Source organism: Besnoitia besnoiti, chromosome V (assembly GCF_002563875.1).
Source record: "Besnoitia besnoiti strain Bb-Ger1 chromosome V, whole genome shotgun sequence".
In the NCBI taxonomy this organism is placed as follows: Eukaryota; Apicomplexa; class Conoidasida; order Eucoccidiorida; family Sarcocystidae; genus Besnoitia; species Besnoitia besnoiti.
Window position 1 is genome coordinate 1,792,120 of NC_042360.1, and position 24,102 is coordinate 1,816,221.

A 24,102-nucleotide genomic window follows, 5' to 3' on the forward strand; every position below is an offset into this window, starting at 1 on the left:
TTCTGTAGAGAGGAGAAAGTCACGCTCGAGTGACGAACGATCCACCGGAAAACTCAGTCGGAGCGACGAGCAGGGACGATAGAGGGAAGACAGACAAACGGGATAAAGGTCTCCTTCGTTACCGAGAGAAAAGCGGAGCTAGGCGACGAAAAAAAGGAAGAAAGCCAACACGAAGCGGGGGAGTCAATTGCACGCCAGCAGACGCTAGGCAACGGAGACATGTACGGGGGCGTGCTTGTAAGACCGCACGCAGTTTGACACAAGGAAGTTTCAGAGGGAAAACAATAAGGGAGGACAGGGATGAAACACTGGTTTGTGGTTAAAAAAAAGCGAAAAAGCTTAAGAAAAACACAGAGCAAGAGACCGCCATTCAAGGAGAAGCCGTCCAGCAGTGGGGGCAAAGGTCGAGAAAAACCCGAGGAAACCGGAGACATACGTGTGCATCTGGTCGTCCATCCTAGAAGCAAAAGGAGTCGTGGGAGTGTCTTGAACTCAAAAGCGCGTGAACGCCTCGGAAACAGAAAAGATACTAAGCTGTGCAAAGTGCTGAATGGCAAGGATCAACAGACCTACTAGTTCTACGGACCGCCGCTGTGGGCCTGCACTGCGTCTCCTCGTCTCCTGCCGGAGCCCGATACGCCGCGAGGCTGCCGTGGCGGTCTAGAGATTAGGAAAGAGGGGTGACGTCTCCTTCATGTTTTTTGATCCCAGGAATAGCCGCATGCAGGTGCAACAAAGCTTGTCAATACTCCCTTGTTGTCTCGTTAACTGCTGTATTTCTTATCTGCGACGACTACAAGACACGGCCGGTCGCAATAGCGGCGGTGCCGCCCGGGTTGGTCTCGGCTCCAGAAGGCGCGGCAGCAACTCGCTCCCTGAGAGGTGTGTGAAGACATCCGCGATGTTTGCCGCTGTCAGGGAGCCAGGCGCACTGATACATGGCTTCGGATGCCATCTGATGACCATGAAGCGGCTGAAGTTGGGCGGTCGTTTTCACGCCCCAGCTCCCCCTCGCGGAAGCGTTTGGAGTCAAGCCTGAAAACGCGAGGTGCCAGGGAAGCCGAAGCGAGAGAGGGGGAACGAAGCGAAGCATCTGGATGCATACAGAGAGGTATTACTGCGACATTACTTAAGTAGGAGCGAGATGGCAAGGCCGCTTTGAGGAAAAGAGTGCCGTGCATCAGATGTGATGGTACTGTAGGACACGACCGCGGCGAAAGCACACGCTCCGCCAGGGATGACAGCGGGATTCCAGACAGGAGCCCGAAACGCGAAACGCATTGAACTCGAATCTTCTCTGGTTATGGCGTGCTCGCCTCACTATTTGTTCCCGATTGTGCCGTCATCGCGTGGGTCGGCTGAAATACGGGGGAGGCACGTCAGCATACGGTAGGCATCTTGTTTCGTGAGGGTGCGCAATAACGCCTTCCACAACTCCCGCTCTAGTTTGCATTCGGGAGCTGAATGCGTTACCACCAGGCTGTGTCAGGTTCAGCAGCGCTGGAACGTTCTTCGTCAAGAGCAGAAGTGTCACATACCAGACGCCGGCCAGCGACCAGCAACGAACACGGCCTGACCGTTGTCATGCAGAGATATGAGTGAAAAAAGTTAACCCTCGAATATGTCAGCCGCTGCTGCGCTCTTCTATTGAATGAATGCGCCTATCTTTGCGGACTTAAACGATGTGTCGTGCCCTCTTCCCCGTTCGTCGCTGGTTGGGACTTCACACAGCTCCGGCTGGCAAATTTTCAACTGAAGGCGTGCCCCGTGCCACAAACATAACATTGACAAACCACGGCCCGCGGCTTCAGAGAAAAGCGTGAGTCTTGGCGGCGTGGGAGTTCCCTGTTACCGCAACCAAACCAGGCACAGCATGAGCTCCTGCAGCTTGTGCGAGACCCAGGTCTCCGTGCGAAGCTCCACATTCCGGCTCCTCTGCACGTTGCAGTTTTATCACGGCCGGCGACCCCATTCACCTCAGAAACAGAATTGGGTAGAAGCCCACGACATCGTGAAAGTGTGCGCGTCTACGCGTTTACACACTGAAGTTTTCGGCAGAGTTCTTCGTTGTGCTTCGCGTAAGTGGGATATGTTTGGAAATGCACGTCGACAACGTTGTACCTACACGTGTCGCCCCCATCCAAACCCAAACTATTTCACGTGTGTACAACTACGTGGCGATTACCCGGCAACTGACTTGCTCGTGTTAGACCGCGAATGGGAAAGTAAACTGCACACCACATTACGCGTGCCACGAGGACGCCACACACACACCCAAACATGAGGTTTCTGTTGTTTTTGAGGTTTTCCCAGTCTAAGCGTGATCTAGCGTGTGCATGAGGCGTCCACGGGTAGAACCCATCGCGCTGCAGAGGGGCGGCCACAACGCGAGTGGTCGGTTCCTGCGCTTTATGGCGACACCGGCGTGATTTTGACACCTTCACAACGCTAGAGATGGATATGCATCCTTAAATCTGAAGCCACTACACAACTACTGTCGGGTTGAAGACGCAGTAAGGCCGGTCAAACCTGCCACACCGGCCTCGAGGCGAGGGAACGAGACATCGACAGCTGTTGTTTTTCGCTCGTTGCACTCTCGTCGTCCCGCATAATTCGGGCCACTCCCCTCGCGGCACCTATGCCGCTGTAATCCCAGGCAGGTTCTTCCCTTATAGAGCCTGACCCAAATATTTTTGCTACGAAACTCCACTGAGGCAACAAGAAAGAGGCCTTACCGCCCCGATCGACCGATCGAAAACGTAGCTAGCCAGTGACCCCCGCCCAAGCACAGGTGCGACTGCATGTGACTCATCGCAGCCCTACGAAGGGCGAGGCCTTGCGTGCGCCCTTTGTTTTCACAGACCCGGTATTCCGTTAAGACCCGTGACCAAATCCCTCAACAGGTTTTCGATTCACCTGATTTTGTGAGAGCGTTGATTTGGTACAGATATCCGATGCGTACTACGAAGTCGCTTTTGTGTCTTGGCTTAACGCGGAGTTCCTTATTATTGTGGCCTTACACATACGGCTAGTCAAAGTCAACGCACCGTGCCTGTTCCATTCGTTGTTGCATCAAACGGCAGGACTGAATACCACTTTCTGGTCAGCGGCGTAGCATTAAGAGCCTTTTTGGACATCCTTGCAACAGTGGCTTTTGTACGCTAAGCCTCTATCGTCGGTCGGCACAGCTGCCAGCGTGTTTGTCGAGGAGTATTCCGACAGTTCTTCAAAATGTTTGCCTCTGGTAAGGTGGTTGTGCTCTTAGTGCTCGTGTTGGTTCGGCGGCATTCCTGAAGAGTGTCTGTCAACGTAGCTATTTGCCTGCGCCTTCTTGCGCTTCAATTCATATTCATTGATATTCAGCTGTATTCATGCGTGGCGCCTGCCTCGAAATATAGGTGGGCGGATGTGCGTCCTCTTGGGCAAATACCTCAGCCTGCACTGCCGGTGCATGTTGTCTATACGTGTGCGTCAGCCACACCCATATGCATCTGTACAAGTTTCAGAACGATACATGTGCCTGAGATCGTGTTGCTGAGGTGAATTTCGGTCACAGTGGCGCGCACTGGCGCTCATCGCGTCCGCAATCTTCTCTCATTTCCGTCAATTTGCCTTGCGACGTGTTTGCTTCTTCTGGATCGGGTCAGTCTAACCAGTTTACTTCCCCAGAGTTCGCGGATAGGACGCATGTTGGCGGGTATACATTCTAATTCTACCTGCTTTTGGTGTAGTATTACAGAAACTATCTATGTATGCTGCTCGATGTCTACGGTGGACAATCTGTGATCTTAGCTATGGGTTGCATTTCTATTCTAGGTTCCTTAGTGTGGGCACATCATATGATGACAGTCGGTCTAGAGGTACAGCAGGATGGGAATTTAGGATGCTGCATGCAACAAATGCTTCTTTCGTCTTCTTGTGTATCTTAATCTACATGTCTCGAGGTCTGTATAACTCAAGCGGGCACCCCGGCGAAACGCGGCTCGCGGTGGTCAGCATCGGTGGCGAGAGCAAGCCGTGTTGTGTCATGCGCTTTTCCCAGACTTTTTGTTCGGTAACAGCGTGGTTAAGAGAACCAAGAGTGGCACGTATGCGCCTGTTGGTCCGGAGTACTTCGCTGGTGCATCTGTGGCGCTGTACTTCGCTAAGAAATCTCATCCGAAATGCGCGCAGATTTTTGCCCCTCTTAGACAGGTAAGGCTTTCAGTTGGTCGTGGCAGCTCTGAACCGGAAGGAAATCCAGACGTCACGGGGGGAATGTTCTTCCACGATACAATTGCGTTGCGTTCCAATGCCACCCACGAATCACTTGGTGCGCAGTCCCCGTGGCCCGCTAGAAATAGTAGCAAACTGCGTGTTCACGCCCTCACCCTGCCTAGACGCGAGCAGAGACGCTCTCGTCGTCACGGGAAGGATTGCATTTCGGCCGAACTGATACGCAAGTGTTCATACAAGGCGGAAAAGCTGCGTCTGCAACTAGGCTATACGACTGCTTGATATAACTAGTTGACTGTAGCGGCGTTACAGTGATCTCCTTTCGCCGGAAAGTGTCACTGTGGCGACGCACAGAAAGGTTCAGCCGACAATGAGCTTTAGGAGTGTCAACCTAAAAATGCCCCTTTGTTTTGTGAAGGAACACGTGCGAGTATATTGGTATTCAGCATTATCCCTTCATGCGGACTGCCTTAATTTGTTTTCTGCTTTTGAATGGTTGTTTCGCGCCGCTCTGCAGTTCTATTTGACGACGAATGCCTGCAGCAAGTCTCCCGTTATTGAAATTATCTATGTCAGTGTGGACGAAGACGAAGAGACCTATGAGAAGGCTCGGGATATGATGCCGTGGTGTAGTGTCGAGTACAATTCGGAATTGCGGAAGAATCTCATCAGCCGCTATCGCGTTTCTGAGGAACACCAAAGTAGGACGTCGAATTGTCTCGTAGTGCGGTCTCTTCAGCAAAAGCCTTGAGGGTTGAGGGCAGCATGAGTGCTTACAGCGACGACAAGGAAGGGTGACATGGCATAGGGAGGCAGAAGCAGTTCTGTTGGTGCTTGTAAAATATGCGTGTCAGTAACCCAGAGAGGTATTATACTGAGGTGTGAAGTGACTGTGTTGGCTCTCGTACACCGCAAAGAGGTGTTCCCATTCCTTTATATGGCGGCGTCGTGTAATCTCGTTTGGCAGCGTCAAGCGCCTATTCGGTGGTCAGCTGTACGCTTGGTGGATTTCTTCTGTCTTTCTTTTGGTGCGCACATTATATTCCTACATCGCAGTCCCCGGCATGAGCCAGAAGACCGTCTCGACGACTCTGCCCTTGCTGCTTGTGATCGGCCCTCACGGGGAGCAAGCGGGACGGCTCGATCTCGATACCCCTGAAGAAGTTTTTCTTCAGCACTGGGACTACAAATATAACAAGTGGCCCCTCCACGCATAGGCTGTCATAGCAGCAAGCTGTCGTCGTGGAGAATGTGCGGACCGTCATTTCGCGCCGGAGTGCAGCGCTCGAACGAAGCACTCTGTCAGGCACGCAAAGGGAAATCATACTCCGGCCCGAGCTTCACTTTCATTTTCAAAGATGGGTATAAGCGAACTGCACATGCATTTGAACATGTTCAGAGGAAGCATGCGCAGCAAAGGGTAATGAGTTGAATTACCTTCTGGCCCTTTGCTACTCCTGCGTGACGGGGGGGGGGGGTGTTACAGCTGGTTTTTACGCGATAGCTCCCGAGAAGGAAATAGATACAACACAATATCCGTGCTTTAGGTAGATGCCCTTGCGCATGTAGTGCACGATGGTCGCTCAGCATTGCTATCGTGCGGGGCAGCCGGTTCTCCTGCACTCGAACCGTGATTCAACATTATTAGTGGTAGTGGGAGAAGGCCGACAACTTCCGGACGTCATCGGAATCCTAAAAAAGTAGGCATAAAGATGCCCGGATCACCGGGTACGTGATACTGAGACAAGATTTCCCCGGAGGGAGTCCCGTCATGCAGTATAGGATGATGGGGAACTAGCGAAGGCACCCGGCGCCAGTGAATCGCTGTACACGTGGCAGCACCCGTTAGCGGCCGCAGTAATGTGTGAGTTGGCAGACAGTGGCTAAGAACCGTACACGCTTAAGGCGTGGAGAAATGTCTCTAGTGGGGAGAGTGCATAAATGTGCAAGCGGGAACAAGAGTGAGTCTTTCAGTGAGTGCCCAATGGGAAGCAAAAAGAATCAGCTCCATCCCGTGTGGTGTCCATGTTTCTGGCATCCGTCCTCCCCGAGAAAACCTGATGCTGTGTAGAATCCTCTCGGCTTAAAACTGTCAGAGAAACTTGGAAGCGGCAAGGTTGATGTCCCCTGTTCAACCTGTTTGATCGCAAGAGGATGAGCGAGCGGTTCCTGGAATTCGCAGCAGGGTGTTGTGGCGCTCGGCAAGCTGCGCATAAAGAAAGCAGAAGAGGAGCGCCGCTAATGATGAGAAGCTAGCATGACCGTAATTTGCTGGCGAGGGCACTAGTGTCCTAGAACTAAAGCGGTGAAAGGAGCTATGAGATGTGACCTCCAGGGTCGACCCTATTGGTGGCCACTAGGGTCCCTAGCACACATGTCGAACATGCCAAACGCGTGAACAATCTAATGATTGCATGTTCCTATTTCGAAGATCACCAAGCACAGCTCGCGCCAAGAGCTGATACATCTGAGTACTCACTTAGCCATCATTTGGGCGCCACTTAGGGTGTGGCCAGAACCCCATATAGAACGGAGGGGCAAAAAGCACCAGTCATTTAATGAACAAACGTGCCACACATCATCAGGGCGGATCCGTCGTTGTACGCGAAACGTGCAGCAGCTACATTTTTTGCTAAGCATGCTGCACCCATTCGTTTGCTGTCGAAAACATGCAATCGTGATGTACCATTGCTTTCAAAATAGCAAGGAAATGCAATACTTTCTGTTCCCAGTGAAGAATACTGGTGCCAACACCGCTTCCTGCTGTAGGTGTGTTCAGTCAGATGCGTTCACCTCATTCTTCCTTGATGGGTGTCCGAAACGAAACTGGCTCTTGGAGCCGCTTTCTGCACGGGCAAAGATTCAACTGCATTGGGCTTAGTCGAATCTCCTCTTTTTCCCTGTGGATTCGGAGACGTAAGGACGATACCTCTAAACGGGTTTTCGGTTGTGGGAAAGGGAAGATGCGCGTACATCCGGAAGCAAACAACAAAGTAGTTGCCTCGACGAGCGGCCACATAGCAAGTGGAAATGGCATCCAGCGACATGGGCCACAGCAAGAACTGTGGTACACCAATAATATTTCCTGCGTGCAGTCGCGGAGCGCCGGAAAGCAATGGTACATCACGATTGCATGTTTAATACTGATAGTCTGCAGAAAGGAGATAGCACACGGAGTATGTTGTCTCGAATAATCGCGTCTCCTCACCGGTGCGAGGGAGTGACGCCGGAGCGTGACAAGATGGCAAGACAACAAACTCAAGGGAATCCCGTCGTGATAACTGCTTACACTATCACAATACGCACAACACTAAACGCTGACATCGTTATCGCGCAGAACCCAGAAGACAGAAACTAGACGACCTTACCGTCTCAGTACCTGCTGGCTTGGCAAGAAGGCTGAAAAACATCATGAAGAGTGCCTCACGATATCGGGGTGAACCAGAAACGTGTTGGCGCAAAGAGAGTGACGGCGCAAGACGCGCATATCAAGAAGAAAACAACGAAGTAGGAGAGCGCCGAATATCTTGCTCTTTCCTTCTTCTTTCTTGAAAACTACATACTGCTCATTTGAAAGTAATTCCAAGGAGCGGTACGCGCGGCAAAAAGCGAGCTTCCGTTCTCAGACACAGACGGGTAACCTACCCCTAGGTTCAAAGCCATCACGGTTTGTCACAGCTAGGTGACAGCAGAAAACTAGTGCCAACGAGGAGTCAATCTTTCGTTATGGTGTTGGCCGAAAGAAAAAAAAAGATCAGCCGACGCCGAAACCACCGCACCCCAGGTTTCGCATCGTGCGCAGGAACACTATATGAATGATAGTGAGCATGAGCACGATGCGAAGGACCGGAAGGGCCGAGACCGAAAAAAACGTGCGAAAGCTTTCGCAACACAAGTTGCGCACTGTGGTGCGCAAAGGAATGCCAGGATGCTATCAAACAGATGCCCAAGAAAATGAGCTAACGAGAGTCGTACGACGTCCCCGTTCATCAGGACGTATGTGTCGACACACGGAGAAATTGACAAAGCAACCACCCATCTTCACACGAGGAACGAAAATGGAATGCATGTCACGCTCCGCCTGTTTGGCTCAGCCTCCCGTAACCTCGTAACCCGCGAGGCAGCCTCTTCTGCTTTAGATCATGATTCAAAGCTTCCAGGTGCTCACTTTCCTCGAATCCCTCGACGTCAGTTTTCCAGGACAGACGGGAGAGAGTTTCAGCGTATCTCGTGCAGGCATTCTCATCTGCAATGCCCGCTGCTGCCCGCCGTTCCGGTCTCCGCGATTTCCAAACTTGTTTTGCTCGGATCGAGTTGCCGCTCAGCGGTCGCCGAAAATGAGGCGGACCGTGCTGTACTCCTGAGCAAGTCTTACGACGCCTTCGGTGAAGCTCGGAGGTGTGTGGGGGGGCCACTGGGCTTCGTCAGCGACTGTGAAGACTGAGCAGGGGAGTCTGAACGGCAGAACTGGGTGCGAGCCGTCATGGTGTGTGAAGAACATCACGCGCACCGCCTGGATGGTGAGTTCGACGCCGAAGTAGATTCGGCCCATCCCGCAGTCTCCCCGTAGCGCCTGCAGGACGCGCTCGTCCTGTTCAACGAGAGGGACATTTAGCGTGACTGTGAAGCGGGCTGAGTTGAGGCCGTGAGGCAGGCCGACGATGAACGGAACGACGTTGTGAATCAGCAGAGTCGGCGGCGCGAGCGCAGGGTTGTGTTTGGCCGCATTCCGCATGATGCCCACAGGGTAGCTCGAGGCAGGGGAATGCTGCATGAACACCCGTGACACCCCCACGGTGCCGCCTGTCACGGGGCTGAACGTCGGGACGTCCACGGGCCCGCCGGATTCCGACCCTGCACTCGCGATCAGCGACAAGCCGTAGATCGCTCGCGTCACCAAGTTGGCTCGCAGAGACGTCCCCAGATCGGGAGCCAACAGCGCGGGCACGTACTGCGAAGACACGAAACTCTTTTCATCTGACCCGCTCGCCTTCGAAAGACGGCGGACCGGGGAGGAGTCCCCCGGAGCGGACAGGTGAGTGGCGCCGGACGAGACGCCGCCGGAGTCGGCTGGCGAAGTCGAGTTACTGGCGCTCGGCGCGCCTTTTGAGCCTGCAGAAGACGACGTGAAGCACGTTTCACTTGGATCCGTGCCGATGGTGTCGGCAGGCAGATACGACAGAGTCGCCACGGCGGACAAAGCCTCGACGTAGGAACCTGAAAAGGAGGCACCCGGAACGAGTCAGTCGACGTTCGCGAGACGAGCGGGCGCGGGACGCGGGGACGGGCCGCTGAGCGGCCCCGCTTGCCGCCGCCTCGGAGACACGGCGCGGATATCCCGTGTTGTACCGTCGCACTCCTCTGCAGTGCATTCACGCATACTTCTGCAGTGGACAAGCGTCGACGGCCTTCACGGCGCCACAGTGCACGTCTTGTTTCGAACGCAAGTTACTCCCCGCCCGCCCCTCTCACCGAGGCAGAACTCCGGCAGCGTCACGTCGAAGGCCCCACGCAAAACAGCCTTTACGGGCGGGTTCGGGTTCCTCCACTTTGCCGCAGTCGAAGCATCAGGGAGGTACATGTGCACCCAGGGATGCGTTGCTGGGCTCCTGCCCTCGAGTCTGTCGAGGCTGGCGCCGCTGAAGAGCGTCGTGCGGCACATGATGGAGCCGATGATGATGCCCACTGCGAAAGCAAGGCAGCAGAGAGCGAGGGCGGTCAGCAGCTGAAAAACCAGATCCACGAACCACGCTGAACGCAGAATGCCACATGGACAGAGACAGAAGCGGAAAAGAGTGTAAATAAAAAACATGCACATTCCCGTGCTTCGCTAGGCATTTGACCCCATCGGGTGCCTTCTGGGCGGAAGAGCATGTCTGCGCAAGAGGAAAATTCAGCTTGTCCCTGGAGAAAGCTCTCCTCTATCGCTGTAGAAGAAAGTTATGGAAAGCGTTGATGTTATATATATATATATATATATATATATATATATATATATATATATATATATATATATATAGGGCACCTGTGCAGTAGAGTACGGCGGTTCTCGGCTCGTCGAAAAAAGGAGCAAAACCCGCCAACCCTGACCTCTTTGACTACCCGCGTCTGAGCCTACTGCTGAAAAAGAGATACCCTGTGGGCATCCGCCGCTCGATTCAGTGCGCACCTTGAACTAGCGGTTGGTCCTTGGCATTTGTCGCGTCGACTTCGCTACCGACCACAGACAGACGACCTTCGTCCGCCTGAGCTTCCACCAGCTCGGCTGCGGTCACTAGGCGTCTTTTCACGCACCGAGGCATGTTGGACGTTCTCCTGCATGAAGTGGCGGCCTCCGAGACGAGGACCGCGAGGCCTCCACCCCCCTGATTCTCCTGATCGACAGTTTTCCTTGAGACTCCACGGTCGCCGTGTGGACGGCGCCGCTTCAACAAACCTCCTAGCATTCTCAGCAGTTGCGGGAACGGAAAAGATGCTCACCGCAAACGACGAGGATGGAGGCATATGCCCAGGCGGCAGGACTGCGGATCGAGAGAATCAGGTAAGGGGGAGGCCTCGCGGTCTTGACGTGCACACATTTCTGCTGTCTCCGTTCTTGCAACGCACACTCTACTTCCTCTTCACAGTTAGTGACCATTAACTGTGATATATGTGTGCGCAATGTTCGGACACATGTGTATGTCAAGTACATATGCTCCGGTGCCGGAGACCGAATAGTGATGCCAGGCTCGACGCAAAAACAAAAAAAAAATTAAAAAAGGCCGAAGGGAACGGCTGTGTGCGAGGTCGAAGTTATTCAAACAGGACTCCGGTGCAAAGCCGGACAAGCGATTGGGGGGGGGGGCTGGCAGACTCGGGAGGCATTAGCTGGGGAGCCTCGGACGAAGAAGCTCGCGCAAAAAGATTGACGAATGAAGACGCGGAGTTGACAGGGTGTCAGACAGACAAGACTCATGCCACGGAAGAAGCCAAGGAAGAACGTGACACACAGTCAGGCACACTTGCGGGGAAAGGTGACTGAGACAGGCGCCGACCGCATGGATGTCAAAGAAGGAAAGTAATGCATCGTGCAGCGGAGCAGAGTCCCTCTCAAGAGAGTCAGCGCCACACGCGCATGGCAGCAGAGACGTCAAGGAGGTGAGAAAATGAAGTGCGGGCTACAGAAAGGATCACCCGTGACTTCCACGCGCATTGCCATCCTCACTGCAGCAACTGTGAAGGGCTTCCACCCGCGAAGGGCTTTGAGCCTGCCTCAGTCTAGACACAGGCTACCGGCAGGCGCACGACCGGGGAAGAAAGGTGGGGACGTGAGTTCATCGTGATTCACCGATGCGAGGCGCGACGAAAGAATGTGTGGGAGTCCCCACGACGCGCGCTCAGAGTGAAATTGGGGGGACGGCAGAGACAACACACATACAGCGGCACGCAAGTCTTCCGCGTGCCGGCCCCCACGCGTGAGTCTGAGTCGACCGCACAGGCGAGACTCGGACCAGCGACAGAGATTTCACCCTGATCTTCTCAGGACAGGGGAGCGTCGTTGGCGACTGCCGCGCTAGTCGTGCTGCAGAGAAGTCGGGCACGTGCACCGAAAGACTTTTAACCCTGCCTGCCCCCGTGCCGCGCGAGACGCGGCGGGAAGGAGGTCCGCGCGGGATTCAGCTTTGGTCGCTTGGGTGCCGCCACCGCAGGAATCGCGCAGCAGATTCACGAACAAAATATACGGGCTTGTTCACAAAATCTTCACGCAAAACGTCGAAAAGGGCGAAAACAAAGCAATTCGGTCGCCGCACGCCCCCAGTGTGATTCGTGGTGTGTTCGGGGTGACATGCAATGGCTCACCGCGTGGCTACTCGGGCAGCGAGCAACAACAAGCCCCCCCCCCCTCTCTAACTCACGTTGCATTTCGCCCGCGAGCGGTCGACTAAGTCAGAACGCGCTGTTTACCACCTCGGTCGTACGTGTTTGGAGCCTACACGGAACTAGAAAAGCGTAACGAAGCGGTTCGCTCCCGCTGCTGGGCCTTTAGTTTTGTGGCATTCCGAGTGCAGCAGGAAGTAGCAACTAAGGGGTAGCGCGTCAATTCCTTGCTCAGACACAACTCCCTTCGCCTGCCGCTGTATCTTCCATGATCGTAAACCCAAGAGTTCCCCGCCAAGGAAACAAGGTGAATGTCTTGGTCGAGGAGGACTAGTGCATTCGTGCTGCTTGCTGCCAAAGAACGCTGTGGGACTCTGCTCTCCTAGTTCCCACGTTTTGTGCATACCTCATGACGCCCTGGGCATTGCGGCTTTCTGTAAAGAAGATCGGCGGCCGCTCCTTGTCGAAGGTTGACATCCTGGAACACAGGCTAACAGCCAGTGCCCTATCAGGACGACCCGATACAGCTTACGGTGAAACGTGGTAGAAAAATAGGCAACGAAATATCACTTAACTACTCGCGCGTTCGGCAGTTGCAACCTTCACGCGAGAGTGCTGATAGATGTGCCCACCTCGTGACACTCGCCAGCCTGACGGGGCTTTCGGCTACCGTACGGTCTGCGTGATGGGCTGGCCCCAGTCTTTCAAGCCACTGCCCAACGGGTGTTTGCCAATTCGGGCTGCCGAGCGTCTGCAGAGCAAGATCTCTCTTGTCAAACGAGCGTTCGTCCTAGGAGTGACACTCCAGCGAGAAGCGAGACATCACACGCAGATGAGGTATATGACACAGAGACGGAGTCTGCTACCGGTTATTAACGCGCTGACGAGCGAAACCTGATGACGGTAAACAGACACACGCTCTAGTGGGTGAAGCACACGCGCTACAAATCCTCCTCAGCACCACTGTCCCTTAACAGTTTGCCTTTTGTCTACTGAAAATGTGCTGTTTTTGAACAACGCACACACCAGTTTCTCCCCGCTGTACGCCCACACAGGTGGAGTCGCACACTGCCGAAAGAGTGTGAAACCTACCCCGTATGACAAACGTCTTGGTATCCCGGGGACCAAATAGTCACTCAGCAGCAAAGCTTGAAGCATGGAAGACATTTTGGCGAGGTTTCAAGACGAATCAAAGAGATAAAACAACGGTGTACGAAAGGTAGAGCCTTGCTGCTACGGAGGAAATGAAAATTACTCCCAGATTCCGTCTGGGCGCCACCACAAGCCCCGCGGCAGCCGAAGACTGAATTAACAAGACTTGTCACCCGCTCCTCACAATCGCCTCAAAACCATGCTCCACAACCGGGTGGACTGTCGAGCCTTCGGAATACGACCACGAATCGAAAGTTCAGTCACCTCTTCCCTATGTCTTCGGATTGTGTCATTTCGATCTCCATGCTTCCTGCGATTCCCACACAAGTGCGGCCAAATCGCGGAGGGTGTACTGCGAAATGTCATCCAAACAATCCTTCTCCTGGATAATACTTGATTTGAGGATTCTCCACTGACAAACGCCATCGACCCGACAAGATCTACACACAGAGCTGTGGCGCTCCGGAGACAGCATTCGCTCCGTTTGGCGCCACTTGATCGAAGGGTAGACTGATTGAACGGCACACGGCAGGATGCGTGCTTCTTACTGGAAGCACATGACACTCATAAAGGAAATGGAGATCCTCCCCCCGGCAACGGCAAATATTTTCACGCTCGGAAGATCCCACCAGTGACGCAGCTGCTGCTGAAACAAAAGGTGCGCTAGGAAGCGTCGAAATTGTTGCTCCTCTCGCTAGAACCCAGGCCAACAACACAGGGGGCTGCTTCACTCGACGACGGATGTTGTTTGCACACTGAAGCACAATACCATGGTGAAGATAAAGCTGCTCATGGTCCGGAACCCCCGTCACGCGCGGTGGAGAGCGCTCTGACCCAGGTGTCACTTCTACACACCCGACATTACACACCGGGGACTGCTCGTTACGACCAGCTCGCTCGCGCGAAGCGTCAAAAATAATCTGTATCAACCAACTACGAACTCTCCTGTGGGAAGTTCGGCTTCGTCGGTCAAGTTCTTTCTGTTTGAAGCACAGGCGTTCACCGATTGTGCGCATTGATGCGTTCGTCTCCTCTCATCGCGTACCAGAGCTGACTGTGCTGTCGCTCTGGACTTCGATAAGGCAACAGACGGAAGCACACTGCGCTGCCATTTGAGACGCCATTCCCCTCTGGCCTGCGCTGTTTCCATCCATTTCCCTACGGGAAACGGGCTCGGCCTTCCTCATCCAGGGGCCTGGTGTCTCAGCTCGGCTGCCTTCCCTGCCTTCTCGTCCACAGTCCTCTCTCCTGCCTATCCTCTACTGAGTTCCCTTGCTCTCGCTTCGCTACAGGCCTCCCCCTGCCAAGAAGCGTCTGGCTCGCTCCGCTCGCATCTCCTGAATCGCTGGGTCGCTGCCCAGTGCGGAGGTTTCGAAAGGAGGCACATCCCTGCCTTGGATATGCCGAATGGTTTTGGGTCCAGAGAGCGCTCGAAGGAAAGTTTTGGATCGAAATGCGTTCCGCGGAAGATCCTTCTTACTCCCCGGCTCGCAAAAACCTTCTCCCTCATCTTCCGCGGTTGATTCAGTCGCTTCCGCTTTCTCGAAGAAAGGATCTCCAGACGTGTGGTGCCTATCTTCTTGCGTGTCCTGCGATTCGTCTCTCGACGGGTCTCCACACTCTCGGGCGTGTGTTTCATCCACCGAATCTGTTCGTCCTTCCTCAGCGAGAGCAGGCAGTTCGTCCAGTAAAAAGCTTGATCGAACAGCACGTGCTGAGGATGGAGACTGAAGGTGCGAGGTCTCGTTGCACGGAGTAGCCGGAGATGTGCAGCTGCTTGTGCTTGTCCTCGTCAGCTGTGCCCTGCGAGAAGGCCCTGCCGCAGAGGAAGGCGACGAACAGGACGAAAGACTGTCGCTCGTAAGCTCGCGAAGCTCTGGAGAGAGGCTGATCGAGGCCTGCAAACGGAAGAGTGGAAGAACAAGAAAAGTCCGAAGAACGATGGAAAGGTGCACCGACACCCATTTTTTCTGGTACGCCTGATGCAGGATACCATGAAATCATCCCGTTGACAAATGCTGCACATCAGACACGACATGAGAGTGCTGCCTCCTGCTGATATTCCACGACACACGATTTCGCCATCTGCCCCGTGTACGGAATGCAGCAACGGCCCTCTGCGTTGTACGCGAACTTGTATCACTGCTACGCGGTTTGACCGCCGTTGTCTGCAGTCCGGCTGCAGACTGTGAAGGGCACATCAAAAGCCGATGTTCGCTAGCACGGAAGATGCAGCTGAGCCTTTTGCCGAAACTCCCGCTGTAGTCCGTCATCCCCTCGAAACTCTCCTCCACCTGCTTCCGGTGGACCTACCTGAGAGGCAGGCCTGGGCTGCTGCCCTGAACTGGCAGTCGCTGGGGGGTGGAGCCGCGCCGAAAACAGCGACGCGAAAAAGTCTCGCAGACCGTCCTGCCCTCGAGCCGCTGGCAAGAGTTCCTCCGTTTTCATGTTCGGCGAAGGAGGCAACGACTCTGCCGCCTCGTCTGTCTCCCCCCGCGTGATTCGTGGCTGCGTCTCCGCTGCATCAGGCTCCTCTTCCCAAGCGGCAGATGTGACTTGAGTTGTGCAGTCAGCGTCTCCGTCGGGTCTGTCGTTGTCTTTCGTCGCATTATCTCCAATGTCTTGCTCCACACCTCCTTCGTCGCTTTCGGTGCTACCCGCTGGCTCGGACACGTCAGCAGAGAGCTCTCGTGACCCGTCAACCCGAGCCTCGCCGAAGAGCTGCGTTGAATTCTCCGTACTGGCGCCCAGCTCAGCAGGGTCGGCATCTTCCGTGGTGGTGGCGGTGGCAGAACTCTGACAAGCCCACAGTTTCCCCCAGTCGGTCCACCCTGCGAACGGGCGCCAGGGGGTTTTCAAGCTCTTCTCCTGCTCGCAAATGGCCCCTGTAGCAACGGTCAGCTCCGCCGCGCCTGCAGGCTGTCCAGGGTCGCACGGTGCAGGTGAGAGCGTGTCTTCGGGCGGCACGTCCACGCCGCACGGGAGGTCGGCTTTGGAGACCTTGACCCCTTCAGGCGCTAGACACTCTCCAGCAGTCGGGAGAGGCGGCGTCTCGGGTTCCGACACGGATTCCTGCGACGGTGCGCCTTCGCAGAGAAGGCCGTTCTTTGCACTGGAGGATCCGTCGCGATCGGGTGGCGGCAGAGAGCACGCTGCTCCTCCCAGCGAATGGGACAGTCTCAGGGTCCTCGGCCCAGACGGCGCAGCCCCACTGCCTCGACTCGAGCGGGCAGCAGGCGCCTCGTCGGGGGACTCTGCCGCCGAAAAACTCTTCTGAATGCGGTCGGAAGACGCAACCGCTGCCAGCGACGCCGGTCGACCGCAAGACGCGTCCCCCAGGAACTCGGAGTGGCGCTTCAGCAGCTCCACGGAAGGCGCTCCACTGAGAGCAGGAGACATGAACTCCGCCGATTCCAGCGGTGCGCTGAAGGGTCTTTCGAGCCACTGAAGCGTTTCTTGATGCAGCAGCGGACGCACCGCTTGATCTCGCGTCGCGACCTCAGACGGACACGCAGCTGCAGGAGCAGGCCGCAGGCTGCCTGTCCTGCTCTCCGCCGTCACCCCCCGCGCGGTAGTACTGCACGCGCTCCGCTCTGTTGGGGGCGCCGTCGCCGGCGCTGTGGTACTTGTACTTCCGTCTGCTACGCTTCCGCCCGACACCGATCGTTTGTCAAGCTTGACCGAGACCAGTCCTAAAGACCCCGTCTGGCGTATGAGGGCGCAGCCGTCAGGAACTGAGCAGCCAGGCGAAACCGGGCCGCCTTGGGGAGAGCCCGAGCGATTGTGGTCTGAACACGTGGACGAAGAAACGTCAGCCGAGGCCTCGGCAACGCCATCGCTACAACCGAAGAACTTTTTGACATTGTCTGTGCTGTCCGGCGGCGCCTGAGGCTTTTCCGATGTGGCGTCACTCGCCTGTCTCTTCGGACGGAGGATGGAAGACGACCAGACGGCTCTGAATACACCATTAACGTCCTCGTAGAGTCCCGCAGAGTTGTGCAGGCCCTGGAGATGGTGACTCGTGCGCGCCTCGCTTTGCTGCATGATACGATGTTCTTTGGAGACCGAGTAACGCAAATGCTTGCTTCGCATGCGCTGCGTGCTCTGGAGAGCGCAGGCAACAAGCCCCGGCGTCTGTCTCGCCTCCGCGTATTCTCTCTCCGTTCCTTCTGCAGCTTCAGGTTGCACCGAACGAGGTGCGCACGCTCTGCCGTCGCTTGCTTCTTTCCTGCGGAAACAGTCTCCGGAAAAAGTTTGTATTTCGCGACATGCCGCGGGCGACGCTAGCGCCTCCAGGCTCCCTCTACAGGCTCCCTGACCGCCCCCCAGCCAGCCATACGGCGACGGCAGTGACGCGTGCTGTCTTTGAAACTGCTGATACGGCGAACGGTCCCCGCCTCTGTCTCGGACCTCCAAGCGATCACAAGGGAAACTTGCCCTTCGCCTGTGCGGTGCAGAAAGGCGCCAGTGGCGGTCCCTGTCGAAGGAGAGGCCCTGGCAAGCGGCGCCTGTTCCTTCGAAAGGAAAGGGGGATGAGGTCAGCGCGCACCCGCTGCTGTAGCTTCCTGCGGGGCTCTCCGGACTGTCGCAAATACGATATCGAGAGTATGCGTCCATGCGGCAGCCGTATTGCTCCAATCGGAAAGGCTCGCGTCCGGCGGCGGCGGGCCTCGCCGCGAGCACCTGAAAGGAAGCGAAGGAAGGTGCCGTCGCTTTGCTGGGTGGTGCCACAGCAGCCCTTTGCGTCGCACCTCTCGGCTCTTTTGCCACATCGCGAGAGCCGGCGCCTCCACCCCTGAACGATAGGTGGTTGTTGCCTAGGTTCTGCCTGCGAGCGGGGGCCGAACCGCATTGCGCCTGTGCGGCTCCCTCGTCGCACACAAGCCGCGGGACGTTCTGCATGGGGTGGGAGCATGAGCGGCCATGCGACGAAAGGTCTGCCGCCCCGACCGCCAAACAAGACGAGGGAACCGCTGGATAACGAGAGGCTGAACACTGATTTGCAGCGGGGGCCTGCGTTGGAGAAATGCACGACGTCGAGGCAATCCGACAGCTCGGCTGAGCAGGCACACCACATGTGCTACTGCGCGAACAGCAACTCTGTGCGACAGCGAGCGGCTTAGCTCCCGCGGTCTCAGGGTAAGGTGACGAAGGAAGAGCTTGTCGCAGCCGAGGAATCGCCTTGGCACGAGGGGCCTTGTCGTGGCTTTTGCCACGGCGCGCCGACTCAGTCGATGTGGCCTCCCGCCAGGTGGTACAGGCAAGCGCGGCGTGATCTCGACGGCTGTCAGCCGGCAACACAGGCACGCCTCTCCTTTTGTCGCGGTCTCCGTCGAGGGCTGAAGGAAACCGCGCCACTGCGGTTTGCGAGGCGCGAGAAGAGTGATCATCTTTAGACACATGGGAGACGCACGCTTGAGGACGGTCGCCAGACGATGATGCCAATGAAGGCCTCTCTGAACATGTCTTCTCTTCTCGGTTGGTCAGCGGCACACGCGCCCGTACAAAGCCTAACAGGGCATTCGCAGGGCGGCAAGCGTCTGTCGTCTCGGGTGTGGTGCAAGGCGCGACGCTGCGAATTTGCCTTGTGTCACTGTCGCGCGCCGCTTGCTCACGAGTGCGTTCCTCGCCTGTTCCAGGACCTTCCTGAGCTGCCGAGTCACATCTTTGGCGTTCAATTGCTCTGTCTCGACAACGCGCTGCCTGATGATTCTCTAGCTGCCAACTGGGCAAGGCATCTGCAGTGACTCCCGCATACTGTCTCGATTCACTTCGTCTCCTCTCCAGCGTGGCTGATGCTCGCTGGTCAAGCGGCTTTAGTCCGTTTGCGCACGGGAAATCAGCCTCTACGTCCTCCTGGTCGACGGTCCTATGCGCCGCAGTACTCGTTCGCCGCTTGTCTTCACCTATTGGCAGGTGGGCGCTTGTCTCTGCAAGCGCGACAGAAGCGTCTAGCCCAGAAAACAAGGTATCGGTCTCCTTCACGTTTACGGTCACCCCTGCGATCCTTTTGTCGCGTAACGGCTTGTGGTCTTCTCTCCTGCTTCCCTTAGAGCGCTTGTGTGCCTCCCTTCCCGCTGCGATGCTTTTCTTATCTGCAGCTCCGGGCGGTTCACGGTGCGAAGCCCCTTGTAGCTGCGCACGAGGCGCAGGCAAGGACGATGCCTTTGTTGCACCTACAGCTGCTGCCGCAGCTGCGGCCTGAGCTACCGCACGACCCAGTGCTGGAGAAGGAGTCGGAAGAAGACTGAACATGGCAACAGAGAACAGACGTGTCATTGTTTCACAGCACGCGTACCGTAGAGTCTTCAAGACGTACGGGCTGCCGTGTGGCAGAAAATCCAACGTGGAGGGCACCAGGTCTTCGCAATTAGCTAGGGAACACAAGGCGAACTCAAACATACGCGGACCATTTGCAGCGGCTCCCGCCAAGAGACGCCAAAAGCGCCTATTACGTATTAGCGAGGACCGACAACATACACCGCTGCGGTGTCCGCCCGCGGATGGGATAGCAACAACTGATGACGATGCCATCTCTTGAATGAGATGGGCTTCGGAGATTCTGAATAGGCAGATATACTTCGGAGATTCTGGTCGCATTAATAGATGTAGGGTTCACGCAAGCAGGTCTTGAAGTCCCTGTACATGACGACTTTTTGCACCGGGGAGGAGCATCTCACGCGTGCTCTTCCTGGCTCAACCACTTGCTACACTCGGACTGTACCCCAGTTCCAAAATTTATGTCGAATTCGATGTATGGATTCGACGATCTCTTTGCCGTGTCACGGCGGTTCACCCAGTGCCGTCTGCCGTATAACTAGCCACGCATGCGGGACTCACTTGACCGAAGTGCATAGGAGTCGGAGTTGTTGAACGATGTTGTAGAATGACGGCCGGAATTGCTCATCGTCTTGGATGCAGCTGATACATAACCATACACACGTCACAAGGTGAGTGGCTGAGCGGTATTGGCCTCGCGAATGTGCTGTCTCCCGCACACGCCACACCTGCGACCTGCAGTGTGGACTACCACAGAGGAAGAAGCAACACATCCGATCAAGGACTAAGCAATTACTGCAGCAAAACATGTTTGTACCCTGTCCGCAGTTTCAAGGCCAAATGTTCGCCATGAGCTATTTTTCCTGAGACACATACAGCCGCACCTACCTGAAGGCTAGAACCGCAATCGAATGGGCAATGTGAGGAGGAAATTTAGCCCGCGAGTCAACGTAACGAAGGGTTCGCCAAATGGAGGTTCCAATGGTGGTAAGCAAATACGTAATGCTCCCGTCGGCGTTCTGCAGCAATGCTCACGCAAACAAATACGTCGAATACCTCGCTGAGGCAAGCCAATGCCGCCGCGCACGGCAATGAAATCAAGACGCTAGCCGTAGCATGCCCGGCGGAAGAAAACTGCATCACAATTTTCTGGTCGTGGGTTTGGAATGTTCCGATTCAATAAGGCGTGCGCCGGACACAGGTGACTTCGAGTGTTTCAGCAGTCCTGGGGCGTCTGCGTCCGAGCTGGAAACGGCTGGTAGCGTTCTTGCATACCTACGTAGTGGACGGCTTGGACCTGGGCAACTTACCAGGACAGCAGGAGGGCGAGCTGTCAGCAGCTCTAGAAGCACCATGCCGAAGGAATAGACTTCCGTCTTTTCGGTGACCACCGCACTGCAAAACAAAGGCACAAGAAGGCGATCGCCCCTGTAGTGGAGCCGAAGGCGCGAGCGGGGGGGCGGTGTCAGATTAAAGTGACGCAGGCAGAATGCCTTATTGAGTACGGGCCCTTGTAAAAGCGTAATGTTCCAATTGGGGCCGCCACACCGTAGATCACAGCAGTCAGATTAGGCTCCGCGTTTACGGTATTATTAAAGAACACGACATCATGCCGCCATATGCCGGCGCCGCCGGCTCCTACACTTCGCGGAATCCGCAGTCACGAGTCCAGTTTCTGCGCTTGTCAGTGTGGGAATGCATACCGAACTTTGATATAGACGGTTCGTGCATCATATGACGCTTGTCATATATCTAAAGCATCCCACGGGCCGGCAATCTTCTATAAAAAGGGTTTTATCATGCAGAGCGTATTCCCAGGGTCCTGCAAATGAAGCGCACCTAGATATGTATTTCGGATCAGCATAGCCAACTGTCCCGGCCGTCTGCTTTACTGGACAGGCGTCTGCGCCCTTTTTGGCGAGACAGGCGAGGCCGAAGTCGGCAACCTGAATGACAGCAGATGCGCAACGGCACATATCCTATACACCACTTAAGATTCAGCAGCAAACGGCAGCATGCGTACGCGGGTTTTCTACAGTCCGTAGTGTGCGCAAGCTCAGCACAGAGATCATCAACTCCACAATCGGAAGTGGCTGTTGCTCCCGGGTCATTGCTCAAAATCTTAGCAGCGAAGAAAAAACGAAAGACAACGGTTTCAGGTGTTGTTTTACACCATCACTGATGCCACCAGGTGTCCATTCGCCAGTTGTGCGTCCTACCTTGGCGTTGTTATGTTTGTCTAGTAAAATGTTTGCGGTTTTGATGTCCCGATGGAAAACTTGGGGAGAATGATGCTGCAGGTGTGACAACGCGCTGGCGGAGTCAAGAGCGAGACACAGGCGGTCTTGCCAAGATAGCAGCGGCCCTGTAGAACAAAACAGGCGGAAGAAGACCGAAAGAACCCTCACACTGGTTCGATCTTTGAAGGCGGCAGGGACGAGAAATCCAAGCTCGGTCGCACAGAGTGCGCGTTGCCTGAAACTAAATGACTGCCCCCGTGGGGATGCGTCGTACCAAGCTGACTACCCCGTAAATTCTAGACCCTCCGTGGATCTTTGCCATCCTAGCCACACGCGGTAACCCACAACGCGGAGATACGAAGCTTTACCTTTTTGAAGACGCGCTCCCACATCGCCGCCCGGCAAGAGCTCGTAGACGAGAAATCGATCTGTTCCGTGGCGAGCAAACCCCATGAGAATAACGAGGTTCGGGTGCCTGAGTAACACAAGAAGACGAGAGAGGTATACCTCTGCCTGCCGCTCGCCACGAACCTCGCCACGCCCAAGGGATCTCCCGCGCAGATGTGCCCCAGAAAGAACCAAAGATGTGAACGGTCCACGCATGCGCATGCGCTAGGTCTCTAGCCCTTGAACCGGAGACACACCGCAGGGCCGACCCCTCCCTTTCCTGTAGGAGCCAGGAGGAAGATACAGTGGCGCGCACAAGTGAAAGAGGGCGTCGCCTCTATGTTTTTCTGAAAAGCAGGTTCGCGCGCGTGGCCTGCTGCAAATGGCTCCACGCGGCGACCGAGACAAAGGCCGCTGCACAAACGAGTTCGTACCTGAATTTCGACAGCACTTGCACCTCCTTTTCAAACCCAGCCTCTGTAGGTTTGTGTAGCCACTTGACAGCCACGGATCCTCCATCCCGGAGAACGCCTTCATACACGCTGCCGTAGGCCCCTTGGCCGACTACGACTGAGAAGCCTGCCGTCGCCACGTATAACTCCTGAAAGCACGGAAATGTCAGCCCCGTTAGTGTGCTAGATCTTGCGCACAACCCAGGTTTCGGACGCCCATGCTCAGCAGCGCAACAATCCGTTGTGAGCAATTTGACTGCGCCGGAAACGTCAGTGACGGCGTCTGCCGCGCTCCCAGCGATGAGCACCGCAAGGCGGAAACAGCTATGGTTCTCAATTAGGGCGACCAGCGCCAGAGGGCAGGCAGGGATTAGTGAAAAGAGGACTGCAGATGTACGGCGCTCAGGCAGGAAATAGTGAAAAGAGGACTGCACATGTACGGCGCTCACCTCATAAGAATACTCGAGACAGATGTCATTGAGCGCATCATCATCGCAGCGTCCACAAACTGGGCTCTCTGTCTGTCCCCCCACCTTGTCAACGCCCTCTGAAGACGCAGGTGTCCTCACTCGCGCTACCCCCGCTCTGCCGCGCCCCCGTCCGCATCCTTCCGGTCCGGCCTCCATGACGCAGCTGCAACTTCGCGCTTCCCTCTCCGTAAGCGCTCCGACGCCAGACCCACGGACGAAGATCTGGTTTGTCTGCTGCCGGTGGGAGTCGCTTCAGTAAGTCATCTGAAAAGACGCCTCCAGCAAATAGTGCTCCAGCTTCCCCCTCGCGAAATCCTTTTAACACCCGCAACCTCCCGGCTTGCCAGGCGTACAGAGGGTCCGTGCCGCATGCCTCTTAAATGTGATCCTATAATCCCGCGTCTGCGCGAGTCTGGTGCTTTGATGGAAACGCTCTGACGACGCTGAAGTGACCGAAACACCCGACACCAGTTTCAAAAGGTTCCGTATACCGGGAAAGCCCGCAGACTCCAACGACTGTCCTGCGCACAGAGAACACTCCTCCAGCGGAGCTTAGATCGGACAAGCTGGAAACTGTAGCAGTTCTGCAGCTGTCCACGTTTCCCGAAGAGCTCTGCACCACTAGCCCTCCAGTCGCACGGTGGAGGAGGAGGGCATGAGTACGACGCGGCCTGTGTCCCTGTCCTGCCGCCACACAGCCAACGATGACCTGCCTTGCTACGAAAGTTGGGTTTCCAGATACTGCTGGAAGAAGACGCGGCCGAAGTGATGCTGTGCTCTGAACATAGAGGACAGCGCCACCAATAACCCACCAGTGCCGGAAAGACTCGCTGGTCGCCTGCAAAGAGTCCGGTAACGCCCCATTTACTTTGCCTCCCGGTTGAACCGAACTGAGCCGATCCAACGTCGTTTGCAGTCACAACCAGTAAAACAGCTCTGTGCAGGCCAGCAAATGGAGCTGTTTGGAGGGCGGCCGGCTGCCATCAGAAGAAAACTTGGACGTCTGGTAGGGGGCGGCGCAAAGTCGCCCGCCAAAGCTGCGTACGCCGG

At 55.7% G+C, this 24,102-nt stretch overlaps 3 protein-coding genes across 3 annotated transcripts; 1 reads left to right on the forward strand and 2 right to left on the reverse strand.

The window, feature by feature from the left end:
* Positions 1-3,231: 3,231 nt before the first annotated feature.
* BESB_060780 (PDI family protein) lies at positions 3,232-5,432 on the forward strand (the record flags this gene model as incomplete). The annotated part of the gene is made up of 4 exons (XM_029364492.1): positions 3,232-3,244; positions 4,043-4,194; positions 4,733-4,916; positions 5,272-5,432. The coding sequence occupies 4 exons, from the start codon at positions 3,232-3,234 to the stop codon at positions 5,430-5,432; spliced, it is 510 nt and encodes a 169-aa protein (XP_029219200.1).
* Positions 5,433-8,536: 3,104 nt separating this feature from the next.
* BESB_060790 (uncharacterized protein) lies at positions 8,537-10,661 on the reverse strand (the record flags this gene model as incomplete). Its single annotated transcript, XM_029364493.1, has 3 exons — positions 8,537-9,432; positions 9,688-9,966; positions 10,385-10,661. The coding sequence occupies 3 exons, from the start codon at positions 10,659-10,661 to the stop codon at positions 8,537-8,539; spliced, it is 1,452 nt and encodes a 483-aa protein (XP_029219201.1).
* Positions 10,662-14,510: 3,849 nt separating this feature from the next.
* BESB_060800 (uncharacterized protein) lies at positions 14,511-23,208 on the reverse strand (the record flags this gene model as incomplete). Its single annotated transcript, XM_029364494.1, has 10 exons — positions 14,511-15,122; positions 15,538-19,471; positions 20,065-20,145; positions 20,392-20,522; positions 20,814-20,898; positions 21,343-21,449; positions 21,723-21,868; positions 22,112-22,218; positions 22,565-22,731; positions 23,032-23,208. The coding sequence occupies 10 exons, from the start codon at positions 23,206-23,208 to the stop codon at positions 14,511-14,513; spliced, it is 5,547 nt and encodes a 1,848-aa protein (XP_029219202.1).
* Between the last annotated feature and the right edge of the window lie 894 nt (positions 23,209-24,102).